At 39.7% G+C, this 13,900-nt stretch overlaps 1 protein-coding gene across 2 annotated transcripts in view; it reads right to left on the reverse strand.

The window, feature by feature from the left end:
* The window catches only part of LOC144604686 (docking protein 5-like), a 257,087-nt gene that overhangs the window by 12,699 nt on the left and 230,488 nt on the right, over nt 1–13,900 (reverse strand). For both annotated transcript variants that reach the window (XM_078419333.1, XM_078419332.1), the window contains one exon: nt 9,543–9,663. In XM_078419333.1, the coding sequence (XP_078275459.1) occupies nt 9,543–9,663 (121 nt within the window). The remainder of the gene's footprint in view (nt 1–9,542; nt 9,664–13,900) is intronic.

Here is a 13,900-nt window from a genome sequence, read left to right on the forward strand (position 1 = left end):
TTTTTACAGAGCAAAATATTCAGAGATGTTTCAAAAGAGCAACAGTGGACAAAATGACATTGAGCCACAAGGAGATATTTGATGTGTTCGCCAGCAGCTTGGTCAATGAGGCAATTTTTTAAGGAGTATTTTAAAAGCAGAAAAAAAAGTGGCAATGGGAATAGTCAAGGCCTTGGCGATAGAAAACACAGCTGCATTCGGTAGAATGAGTACATTTGAGAATAATCAGGAAGCTGAGCAAGTAAGAATGCAGGAAGCAGACGGCGGTTATGTTGGATGCGACAAGAGAGAGAAAGGTTCTCGGAAAACAAGTTTAGGAATTTTAAGATCAAAGAATTGTTTAACTGGAAGCCCAACTATGCCTTCCTATGGTGTTTATGAAAGATAGGATGGCAGTGACATGCCAGACACATAGATTATGAACACAAAAGATGGAATAGTACAGCAGAGGAACAGGTCAGGATCAAACCTGGACCTCTGGCGCTAAGGTAGCAGCTCTACCAACTGTGCCACTGTGCTGCTCACTGCAAAAATAATTTTCACAAGGGTAAGTCCCCACTTGGACGATTGCCTCCAATAAATATGTTCTTTTCAGATTTTAATGGTAATTGATGGAACTTATCACTAGGCACAAATTCCGCCCAAAACATTCAGCAAAATGTCTGGCAGCTTCAGAAGCACAGGAGCAATGCTGGTTGCAACACACCAGTTTATCTGCAGTGAGGACTATGGTTCCCCAGTGACATATCCCATTGAGGGCAGGGTGGCTGAGTAACTGCAGCGCTGGTGTAGAGCATTTTGGTGGGGTAGGTCGCAACAGGGAATGCAATTCACTTCTGAGGGTCTCTCAAATGAGTAGTGAGTGTTAATCTAAACAAGCCTCACTGTTATGGGAATAGCGCACCCGGTGGTGCAGTACCGGGGATATATTACCCATGGGGCTGTAGCCAGAGTGATCCTGAATTAAAATGGCTGAACCCAAGACTCGAGTGTTACCACATTTTGGAACATGTAGACATGTTCAAGAAGAGATAAATTTGAAAGTTTATTAAAACCCTACTTTTTATTCAGGTTTTTTACCAAACAACAAGCAGCCAATAATGAACATGTTTAAAATATAGCAAAATCCCGGAGTCTTATTGAATTTCCATGACTAGAAAGGCTGGTGTTTTTATTGTTCTTTTTAAAATTAACTTTGAAAGTTTTTCCAGTTGTGGAGATTTAATAATGCCCTGGGATTTTGATCTGAGCTGCATTTCAAAGTATATTTATTAAGGTGTGATTGCTTACTTTCATTGGAAAAAGAAGTTTCCCTGAAGTTCTTTCTATACTGGTATCTCCAAATTGTATTCATGCACTTGCAGCCATGTTTATTCTGCACGAATCATTCAACTCTTTCTTTGAAACAGGTTGAATTTCTTTTCAAGGAAATCTGTTTTATATATATGCAATTATGAATTGGAAAAGGAACTTTTATATCCACCATTGCTGTGAAACTTTAACTTTATTTTCCTATTTAACTTTCCTTTATTTTTAATTCTCAGAACCCGTAAATAATTGAAATCTATTCTGAGGTAAAGTTTGATTTTTTATCAAACAAAAGTGTTGTGACCTAATGTAATTTTTTTTTCCGAGTTTGAGGCAGTAATTATGAATGAATGTGCTTTAAGATTTTGAAAGTAAATGTTATATGAGAAAGACAGACACAAATTGCTGGAGTAACTCAGCGGGGACAGGCAGCATATCTGGAGAGAGGAATGGGTCATGTTTTAGGTTGAGAAACAAAAATTCACATTGATAATGACACAGAAAGAGGCCATTTGGCCCAATCAGCCCATGTTGGCTCCCAACAGAGCAATTCTATCTGTTCCGTTCTCCCTTCTTTATTTTTTTACAGCCCTCCAACTTACTGTACATATGTACAACCTGCGTGCCCATTAACTCTTCTTTTATTCTGTTGATATCATACTTTGGTTGTTATTTACCGAATTCAGTTAACCTATTTGTACATCTTTGGGATATGGTATGAAACCAGAAAGCCTGGAGCCAATTTTCTTGGTCATGGAGGTATTGATCAAGGCCGATTGGTGTCATAATTTTAACTATCACAAAAAGTATATTGTTTTTCTCCACCTTTGTAGATGCCAAATGTCTTTACATATGCATGAGGTTGAGAAATTTGAATTTAACTGAAAGAACCCAAAAGATGTTTGGTTGCTCATAGGAGAATAAGAATGGTTAACAGAATTCTAAGCCGACTAACATTTCAGCTGGACAGGGAACAAATTTGAAGGTTTTGAAGAACAAATTGTACCCAAAATGACACAATGTAAAAAAAATAATAATGTTTTCTAAGGATTTTCTTAATATACACTAACATCTTATGCGTAGCCATGGGCTACTGGTTGTGTAATTGTGTTATGAATGTTAATTAGGAACGAAGATTGCTGCAGGCTTATTAGTAATCAGTAATTACTGTATGTGAAACTTCACTAAAACTTTACTAGTTTGCCAGATGTGTTCCCCAATGCTTCTAGATACTTTGTTTTGAGATTCAAAACATTTAAGTAAAAGAAAACTTATTTTAGAAAAATTTACATAAATATTTCATTTGGCTGTATAAACTATATGTACTGTATGAACCGTGAACTCCTAGGCCAAGCTGAAGTGGAATTATTGTGTGCAATACAGGGCGGTGCGTAGTTGCTTGTTGAGAGTGAACAATACACCAATGACATCTTTATGTGGAGCCGCAGGGGATGGGCAAGGTCTTCAAAAAACTTTTATACTTTTTGTTATTGTGGAGAAAGACAGGCAACATGGTACGGTAGCTAGTGGAGCTGCTGCCTCATCGCACCAGAGACCCAGGTTTGATCCTGTGATATTGCTGGTAGATAGGGAGATGAAGAAGGCTTTTGGCATGATTGCCTTCATCAGTCAGGGAACTGAGTTGGGACGTTATGCTGTAATTGTCAGAGACATTGGTGAGGCCGCACCAGGAGCATGAGCATTGGGTTCAGGTTTGGTCGCTCTGCTACAGGAAAGATTCCATTAAGCTGGGAAGAGTGCAGAGAAGATTTACCAAGGACATTGCCAGGACTTGAGGGCTTAAGACATCAGAAGAGTTTGGGCAGGTGACAACTTGGAGTGTGGGAAGCTGAAGTATAATCTTATGGAGGTGTATAAAATCATGAGTGGAATAGATCGGGGGAATGCACAGCTTTTTTCCCCAGAGATAGGAAATCAAGAACTAGAGGGCATAGGTTTAAGGTGAGAGGGGAAAGATTTAATTGGAACTTGAGGATCAAACTTTCTATACAGAGGGTAGAAGGTATATAGAGCAAGCTGCCGGAGGGTGTATTTGAGGCAGGCACAATAAAACTATTTAAAACACGTTTGACAAGGTAACTGGATAGGAAAGGATATGGACCGAACAAAGGCAAATGGGACCAGCTTAGATGAGACATCTTGGCCGGCATGGACACGTTGGGCTGAGGGCCTGTTTCTGTGCTGTATGACATTTAGTCTGTGCGATAGCAACAATCCATGTAAGATTATTCTCCATTTAAGTAATGCCAGCATAGCCCTGACCTTCTAGTCCAGCTAAAACCTGGATTACTGTCCAAGGTTGCTTGCAGACAGAAGAACCTTCCAAGTGACTTCAAATTGCAAGTGATCTGAAAGTGTTGCATGTTCTTTGATATCACCAAGTCTGTCTGGCCAAGTTCGAGTCACATGTATTGAGGACCTGCATCTAATTTAAGGATGAGTGAAGCCAACACACCATGGTTATGGATAAATTTCAATCATGCAGCGGGCATAAACATTTCACCAGGCCGTTGAATTTATTATCCATGGTTTGCAGGTTGTTAATTAATATGTAGCCACAAGGAACACTGGAGATGCAGCGGAAAATCTGTATTTCAGTGTGTAAACAAAATAGCAGAAACAGTGAACTGGATTTGACACACATGCACAGCATACATCAACTCTGTCAGCTGCCTTTGAATCAAGGCCAAACAGATGTGATTAGCAGGATATCTGCAAGGTTTACAAGTCACCAACACATCCCAAGAGATAAAACTGCCACAATTCAACTCTTATTACTCAAAAGAATACATAAAAGTTGGCAGATGTCAACAACATCAAAATGTCACACGGTAGCATATACTAGCATTGGACAGAAGGTTACTCGATGAGGGAGACTGTATATACCGATGACGGTATTATTCTCCATCTCTTCCTTTCCTTCATGTGAAAGGAGGTGCAGCCTAATTTAACCATGCAACCTTTGCATTACACACCATCACAACAAGATTTTCGTTCAGAATAAAAGTCGGTATTTTTCGGAATACGATTTGGCACAGTCATTTAGCCCATGGGAAATACAAATTCTAAAATTATCTCATAAAAATGTGTTATTTTTTTATACCACTATCTAGAATTTCCACAGGACACTTTCATCCTGCCCTCAGGCGATGTATGCCTGTAGACAACAGTGCCCAAAACCACATCTAAAATCAAAATCCATGTTCGCATAAACATGCACATGCTGCTGGGATAATCAAATCTGGCTCTTTGTGATGTTTGGCTCACACTTTCTTGCCATGGAGTGTAAGCCCTCAGTGGCTGCCACTGTCTGCCCGCTATAAGAAAGTTAAGTAGATGCATGGTGCCTACATTAGAAAGAACAAACACGGGTTGTACTGGCACTTGCACTCGGGGGCTTGCATTTGAACATAGGTTTTAAAGGCTGGACTACACTGAAAACACTGTTTTAATGGCTGGATCTCTATAGCAGAGGAATTATGTGGTTTCTGAACCACAATTTTGAGACCTTGCCCCACTGAAGCGTAACCATTCCATTCAGATGAGTCCGATACACATTTTCCTTGACCCATCTGCTGCTGTAAAGCTCATATGCAATGGTGCAAAATAATTTAGAACCATCTTTGTGAGTGTTTTGTTGTCCAGAACTAATTTTAACAAGGCACATTTAGCTTTGACTTACAGCTAAATTTATCATGGCCTTTTTAGCTGAAGCTGATAGCTCCCCAAAATAATGGCAAGTTTCAGTTTAATCTTGACTATCGTAAACTCATTATTCTTTAGACACAGCCAAATGTATTTGGTTATCTGAACACCATTGACCCTGCATTTATAAACATCCAAACTCTTCAATGAAAACTGTCTTTCATTGTAACCTAATGAGTCACGCAAAAATGTAAATAGTCTTTTTCAACGTACATATAAGTAGAACACTAGGCTTTCAGCAGTGTTGATGAGTTTAAAGTTGAAGGAGATCTGGATTATATTTTAATTCATTTCGACTTCCTAATCCTTAATGGGTTCTCCGGCTCTTTTAACAGTTCCAGCGCAAAAACAAAATGGGAACTTGCTGCATTAAAGGTCAAGGTTGATTGTAGACACAAGGATCTGCAGATGCTGGTTTATTAAAAAAGATACCAAGTAACTCAATGGGTCAGGTAGCATTATAGACCATTATAGAGGACAAAGATAGACGATGTTTCACATTGAGTCCCTTCTTCAGATGCTTTGGACCCATCTTTAGGCTGGTTGACTGTATTTTGTATTTGGATAAATACAACTGCAAAAATGATGTTATGAATATCAGATATTGTTACCCAAAACAAGAACAACATATCCACTATCTTCCACACCAACCTTTGGTCACAATTGATGTTCCAGTCAAGTTACGTTTTTTACTGTTTTATGTTAATTGCATCTGATTTATTTCTCCCCACGGGGATTATTCTGTGTCACATACATTATAATTTACATTTATAAAATAACCTCAGCGCATTGAACTCCACTTCCAAAATTCATTGCCCTGACTTCAATGAAATAGAATTTCATGTGTGTAAGGAGAATCTTACACGCATGTGTTACTTTACACATTTATAAAATGTCCCCAAGGTTGAAATTCCACCCCGTGCTATCTCAACAGCAAGCAGTGAAAGTGATTGTCACCTCTCCTTTGAGTCTATCCTACAAGCTTCCAGCTGGCCAGCAAGACTAAATATAAATCTTGTCTAAGTCAGGATACTTGCCAAGTCTTTGATATGAGCTCCATCATCCTTTGCCAACTACAAATACTGTACATGAGCTGCTGAGAGGTCAGATCAAATGTCTGGTGGTATCGTCAGTCCTCAGTGAATAGCAATGGAATGATGGGGATAACTGTTTACATTTTGTGCTACGGCAAATAGATTTAGTGCAGAGCTTAGACCATATTATGTATCGTCAGCCATTTTATGTGTGGAACATGAAAACAGATACATGGGTATCTTCCACTGACTAGCAAACTGTCAGCTTCTTGTCTACAGTATTCCATTAGAAGGCAGGTTCCCAGCTGATAACCGAGGCCCAGTACAATGCAGATCGCCTCCAGGGGTTCAGTGTTGCCAGAGCACCACTCTGGTACTGCTGTATTAAAAAAAGCCAAAATAAACAGCGGGGAATTTTAACTAGTGGGGAATTTAACAGCGGCCGCTCCGGCAACAGTGACAGCTCCAGCAACTAAAAAATTAACACTGCAACACTGATCGCCTCCAAATGCGAGAGGTTAACTTTACCCTCAAAAGGGTTTTTGTCGCAAAATTTTTGGATCGATATTTTAAAAATCATTTCTAAAGTTATCATTTTAGGATTATCAGAACACATTACAAACTTTATGCTAAGTCAGAGACGCTTTCTTGACTACAGTTTAATAACTGCGAAAAAATTAATACTTAAATTTTGGAAAAAAACAGTAACCCCCACAATTAAAATGTGGATTATGGAAATGACCGAGACCTTGCATTTGGCAAAAATAAGGTTTGCCTTAATCGACAAACCAGATCTATTTTTAAAAATATGGTCTCCATTTATTGAATTTTTAAAAAAGTAAATGGGTTTGTCACAAAACTAAAATTTAAAACTAAAGTTAAAACTTGAGTTTAGGGTTGGATGTACAATTATACTCATTAACTCCTGGATCTATCCCCATAATCTTTATGTTAATAATTCTCTTTTTTCTTTGCTCTCTCTCTATTAGTTTATAGTCTTTTTTTCCAGCCTCTTTTCATCTTTATTTTTTCTTAAAAAATTTAAAAATTGAAGCTATGTAAGAATTCTATAACCAGTTTGTCGTTTATTAAAAAATAAAAAAATAAAAAATTTAAAAAAGGGTTTTTGTCAGTGAATGAGACTTCCAGGAATTCTATGGGACCTATAGTGACTCTTTGGCACTAGGAATGAAAATAACATTTCAAAACTTTTAATTTTGTGTAATCCACACAAAAAAACTGAAGCCCTGTTAAAAGCAACTCAATTAAATTATTTCACTGGATTGGAACAAACAAGTAACGTCTACATACCATGCTGTGGACAACCACAACAGCCCATGGATTTAACTGGCAAGAACCCAATAAGACAGATTTCCCAGCTCGGAAATCTGAAGAAATCACCACTTTTTGTTGAACTCCGTGAGGAGACTGCCAGTAAGCTACGAAAAGACTTTGACTTTAGAGATACAGAATGGAAACAGGTCCTTCAGCTCATCAAGTCCGCACCGACCAGTGATCACCGACCAGTACACTAACAGTATCCTACAAACTAGGGACTATTTACAATGTACTGAAGCCAATTAACTTACAAATCTGTACGGTTTTGGAGTATGGGAGGAAATCGGAGCACCCGGAGGAAACCTTCGCAACGCAGGGAGAACGTACAAACTCCGTACAGACAGCACCTGTTGTCAGGATCGATCACAGGTGCTGTCTGTACGGAGTTTGTACTCTCCCCCTCAATCCCCCCGGTCCACTTCCTCTGCCTTTCTTTGTCGCACCTGACCTTCAAGGCTGTGCAAGTGAGGAACGAGCTGAGCAGACACCGCCCAGGCAAAGCCACGGGTCCCGATGGTGTCAGCCCTAGGGTACTCAAGGTGTGCGCCAGCCAGTTGTGCGGAGTACTACAGCATCTCTTCAACCTAAGCCTGAGCCTGGAGAGGGTTCCTGTGATGTGGTGGAAATCCTGCCTGGTTCCTGTATCAAAGACGATGCGTCCCAGCTCCTCCAATGATCACAGATCAGTGGCGCTGATTTCACACAACATGAAGTCCCTGGAGAGGCTGGTGCTCACTAACCTGTGATCCATGGTTAAGCCCTACCTGGACACCCTGCAGTTCATTTACCAAGCAAGATGGGGGTTGAGGACGCTATCATCCACTTGCTCCATCATTCCTATGCTCACCTGGATAAGCTGGGAAGCAATGTGAGAGTCATGTTTTTTTTACCTCCAGTGCTTTTTACACCATCTGGCCTGCACTGCTAGGGAGCAAACTGACAAAGATGCAGGTGGATGTTCCATTGGTGACCTGGATCACCAACTCTCTCCCTTCCTCTCCTCTCTCCCTTCCTGTTCACCATCTACACCTTGGACTTCAGATATAACTCGGACTCTTGCCACCTGCAGAAGTTCTCGGATGACTCTGCAATTGTGGGCTGCATCAGTGAAGGGAGGGAAGCTAAATACAGAGGTGTAGTCAACGACTTTGTTGAGTGGTGTGGGCTGAATCACCTGCAGCTCAACACCGACAAGACTAAGGAGTTAGTGGTGGACTTTAGGAGGAGAGGAACACCCCTGACCCCTAACTCCATCAATGGTGTGGATGTGCAGTTTACCAAGGAGTATAAGTACCTTGGCGTTTACCTCAACAGTAAGCTGGACTGGTCCAGGAATGCTGAGGCCCTGTACAGGAAGGGACAGAGACGGCTGTACTTTTTGAGAAGGCTCCGCTCCTTCAATGTACGCAGTAAGATGCTGCAGGTGTTCTACCAATCGGTGGTAGCCAGCGCCATCTTCTTTGCTGTCATGTGCTTGTGCAGTAGGGCGAAGGCTGTAGACGCCAACAGGATTAATAAGCTTATCAGGAAGGCTAACTCTGTCCTGGGGTGGAGTTGGATTCATGGGAGGTGGTCTTGGAGGGGAGGATGCTCCTCAAACTGCGGCGCACCTTGGATAATACAGCTCACCTCCTCCATGACACCTTCAGCAACAGACTGGTTCCACCAAGATGCAGGACAGAACGCCACAGGAGATCCTTTTTCCCTGTGGCGATCAACTCCTCTCCCTTCTGACTCACCTCCCCCCCTAAGTGCAGTAGGTGTTTACAAACTAGGATGCTGCTTTTTTTCATGGAACTAAGAGTTAGGGATGAAGTTTTCCAACTGCTCATTGCACCTGCCAGGCTGAGAATCAAATGCTCTGCTGATGAAACAAGGGATTCATTAAGCCTCAAGCAATTCCTCTCAAACATTGGCAGTTTTATAATTCACTCCGGGGAACTGCATCACCTCAAAACACCCCCAATGCAACAAATAAACAAAACAACTTTCTCCATTAGAATCTATAAATGTTGCTAAATAATTAGTATCAAATTTCCCCTCATTACTGAGCATCAAATCCTTTGTGAGCAGCACACATGACATGCCGAGAGAGTTATTCACTTTTCACCCTGCTTCCAATTTCTTGGCACCTACCTTCAAAGATGTGAAGCTGGTTTACACTGTGTTGTCTTGCAATATGTTGCCAGTAGGCACTACGAGGAAGAGGCATTATTGAGCCCAATGAAGCCGTCCTTTCATTCCCTTTGATCTGATGCTGGAAGAGAAATACATTGAAAGACTTACATTTTTGCAAAGGTACTGTACAAAAAATAGTTTGAACTTAATTGGCTTGTCAGCTTGGCTTGGCTTTAAAATAAATTAACCTGCTGTCAAATGAATAACAATCAAACGGGCTCCTGATGATAAAAAGCAAAAACTAAAAAAAATAACAGAAGGCAGAAAATCAAAAGAGGGGAACAGATAAGAAAGTGGTGGGAAACCTCAGAAGGTCAGGCAGTACCTGTACAGAGAGAAAAGTTAAATCAATTGATAACCATTCACCAGACCTAAGATTAGTTAGAAATCAAACATGTTGTAAATTGCTGAGAAGACGCTGAGAAAAGAAGGGAATATTTGTGAAGAGATGAAGACTAAAAGAGACTGGATAACACAGATGTTGGTGGTGTCAGCTTAAGCTTGTAACATCAGCCAGCTCTAATATTAAGGTTATTCCTCTTTCCACAGTTGCTGTTTGACCTGCTTAGTTTTTCTGGCAACTTCTGATTTTATTTTGTTTCACAAAGATGATTTAAAGTTATCTAGCAAATGTAGTTTAACGTTACTCAAATATAGACAAATTTATTCACCCGGTGACTACATTTTAAAGACGTAACATTAATTTGCACAGTCTCAATCCAATATCCCATACAGGTAAAAAAGTCTACCTCTCTATCTATATCTTTTTGAATGACCTTTCTTATAATCATTTGAAAAATGCAGAAGGATCCATAAAACATTGTGAAGAATGTAATAGGAGCATATTGCTCTTGCGAAAGGAAATTTAAAATTAATTTTGAATCTCTGCATTATTCTGGTGGCTGCCAACTCTCAGTGGCTGAAAAATACCCCTATTAAAATTAATTAGCAAGCACTTATGAACTTTTCTGGAACGTTACTGAAATCTGTCTTGTTGCAGTAATGACAGCCTTAAAACATTTGAGAGCTTCAGGGTTCAATATGAGAATAATCCAGGTGAGAGTGTCAGAAATGTTTCAAAAAATGATAATGAACAAAATGCAAATCTGATAAATAATTCAGATAGTATAAAATATTGCATGTGGCATGGTGGTGCAGCGGTAGAGTTGCTGCCTTGCAGTGTCAGAGTCCCGGGTTCGATCCTGACTAAAGGTGCTGTCTGTACAGAGTTTGTACATTTTCCCAGTGACCTGCATGGGTTTTCTTCGGGTGTTCCGGTTTCCTCACACACTCCACAAAAATACAGGTTTGTAGGCTAATTGGCTTGGTAAAATTGTAAATTGTCCTTAGTGTGTGTAGGACAGTGTTAGTGTACGGGGATCGCTGGTCGGAGCAGACTCGGTGGCTGAAGAGCCTGTTTCCCCACTGTATCTCTAAACTAAACTAAACTAACAACTAAAATGATATATAATAAGGCCCTTAACTGGCATATTAAAAGCAAAAAGACAGATTAAAAGAGAAAGGAACTATTCAAGAAAAAGGGGAAATCTGTTTGTGTTTAATGGTGCTCTGGTGGAGTTATTCTGTTTTCTAAGGAATGGTGCTTGCCAAGGAAGATTTGTCTGAAAGACATTACTGGCAGAAATCAATATCAATCCTTTCACAGCTTGGACAGAGGGAGCAAAAACAGTGATGCAGATCATGATTCTGTCATCCATTGTCCTCATGAATGGAATGTGCATGTGGAGAAAAATAGATTTCGTGCTTCGTTGGAGATGGTTGACAAAAGAGAAGGCATTCAGTTAAAGACTAGTGCCTATTGTAATTTCATCAAATGAAGGTACAAGTAAAGTGCGGAAGGCAGAAATCTAGTGCGTCAGTTAACAGTAAGTCTGAAAAGGGAATTGATTCTGAAGTAACTAGTGAAATTCAGACGACTGGATAAATTAGCAAGTAATTAACTGTATAAATACAAGACATGTTGAAGCTGCTGTCTGTAAGCCTTATCAGAAAGCTGTCAAAAATATTGTTCACCAGGAAGCATGATACAAAACTATAATGGAATAAAGCAGCAGTAGTAGAATCCTTTTTTTGTTGTTAACTGAGTTGTCAATAACAAGATGGGGTTATTGGGTTTTATTCAGATTGGAGGAGACTTACAAGGCACCCATTTTCAATGCTGCATTCATTTATACTCCTGTGACTGTTTCTATGAGAAAATGGATATCATTTGATTTAGATGTAGGTGCATGAAAACTGTAACTATATGAGAATTTATTAATTGTGCTTGTTGCATATAAAGGGCATTTTCTGCACATTTAATTGACTATGCAATAATTTCCGCATTGGTTAACAGCCATTGGAAAACTGACTGATGTCATCTGGGGTTAATTCACCTGGAGATGTCTTTGTCCTGCATCAGACAGTAGCCATTCTCATGTTTACAAACGGAAGTTTACCTAAAGAAAATACCTACAACCTGCAGTTTTCACTCACAGTGAGACTAAGAGAGAACCCTGCCGCAAGGCAGCAAATAAATGGGATTTAAAGGGATCCCTTACGGAATAAATAGGTTTTCCCCACAGCCCATGTTCAGCATGGAAGTGGTTCAGCATCGGATGAATGGAGGGTGGCTAATGCTGTGCATCTATTTAAGAAGGGCTGCAACGTAATGCATGGGAACTATCGACTTAGTGTGTCTGACATCTGTGGTAGGTGTTACTGGAGAGGAATCTAAGGTGTAAATGCATTTGGATAGACAGGGACTGATTAAGAATAGTCAGCATGGTCTGTATGCATGATTGTGTCATTAAAATAATAGGGGGACCTAGTTCCCCACGCCTGCCTCACCTTTTATTATAATCAAGGCAGGTTTGCCCCATTGCTCAAGAAAGGTCTTGACCCAAAATGTTACCTATTCCTTTTCTCCAGAGATGCCGCCTGACCCGTTGAGTTACTCCAGCTTTTTTGTGTCTATCTTCTCTTCGATACAAGTTCCCAGTAGCCAATTCCTTGAACTTTCAAAAATGTATTAACCTCCTCTTTAAGTACCTGGATTATTCTTCCAGGGTAGAAACTTGCAGAATGCATCCATACTACACACAATACATGTTTAGCACACCAAAGGTGAACTCCAATTTCTATACAAGCAAGTTGTCTTTTCTAATGTGGAATTTGTGGCTGGCACAATAGCAAGTGTTTGAGCAAAGTTATTCACCAGTGAAGATCTCAGAAGAGCATGCAAAGCGTGCATTGTAGATGGTGACAATTACACTTTAATTTGGAGAAAAATAAGGTGATGTATTGAATAACATATACGAACGAGAAAAGGAATCTTAAGAGTGGAATTGAACGATATGTTGAGAGTGTAAGGCCAGACAGATAAAGTTACAAAAGATGCAATGAGCATGAAGCAATGTTTCAGCGCAAGAATTTTGAGAGCTGCATTGGAGGAAAGGTAGGGATAGCAAATTTCCTTTCCCGATAGATTAGTGAATCAGATGGGAGTGTACGGCCATTTGGCATTTTCATGATATAGTTACTGAGACTTGTTTTGTTTTTAATGACAGTTTTATTTATTTATTCACATTAAAATACACCTGTTCCCTTGGTTAGTTTCAAACTGAATCCTCTCACACAGTAACCTAGAACACTGGCTGCTTGTCCAGTAAATTCACCCCCAGGCCTCCATTCAGCAATTCATACCATGATTATTTTTTGAGAAGTGGACCTTCTGATATCAATCCTAAACTAACACAGAATTTTGCACATCACCAAATGGTTCAGGCTGAAGCTTTTAAATTTTCAAGAGAATTTTACCGATGCAAATTTATGGCCACACTAGAGTGGGATTGTTTAAACAAAGAACTGGCTGCTGCACTTTCAAAGTGCAGAAGATATCGCTGTCATCTTTGTTCAGGAATTCACAGCAACAACAGACTTGAATTATCTAAGGAGCTGACTGTGTGTGAGAAATGTATGCTTAATACATACTTAAAGATCTAAGATGGAGGAATAGAGCAAAACTGAGAAGGACGCAATGTAACAAGTTGCGAAACAACATTTTGCAGATTCTTTGTGAAAGGAAATCATCTCTCTTTGCTGATTTCACTGCAAATGTACTTTGTCTTAATTGTGTATAAACAAAATAGTCTGAAACTGTGATTATTTTCATTTTCCATCTTAACAGATTTATTGCTTTAAAAATTCTTTCTAGTCTAGAAGGAATTGTTCACCCCTGGTTTTACAGGTTAGTCTTGAACAGTATATGAGGACATGAGTGCATATATCACAAAACAATTCTGACTTATTTGGGG

Source organism: Rhinoraja longicauda, chromosome 22 (genome assembly GCF_053455715.1).
Source record: "Rhinoraja longicauda isolate Sanriku21f chromosome 22, sRhiLon1.1, whole genome shotgun sequence".
Lineage (NCBI taxonomy): Eukaryota > Metazoa > Chordata > Chondrichthyes > Rajiformes > Arhynchobatidae > Rhinoraja > Rhinoraja longicauda.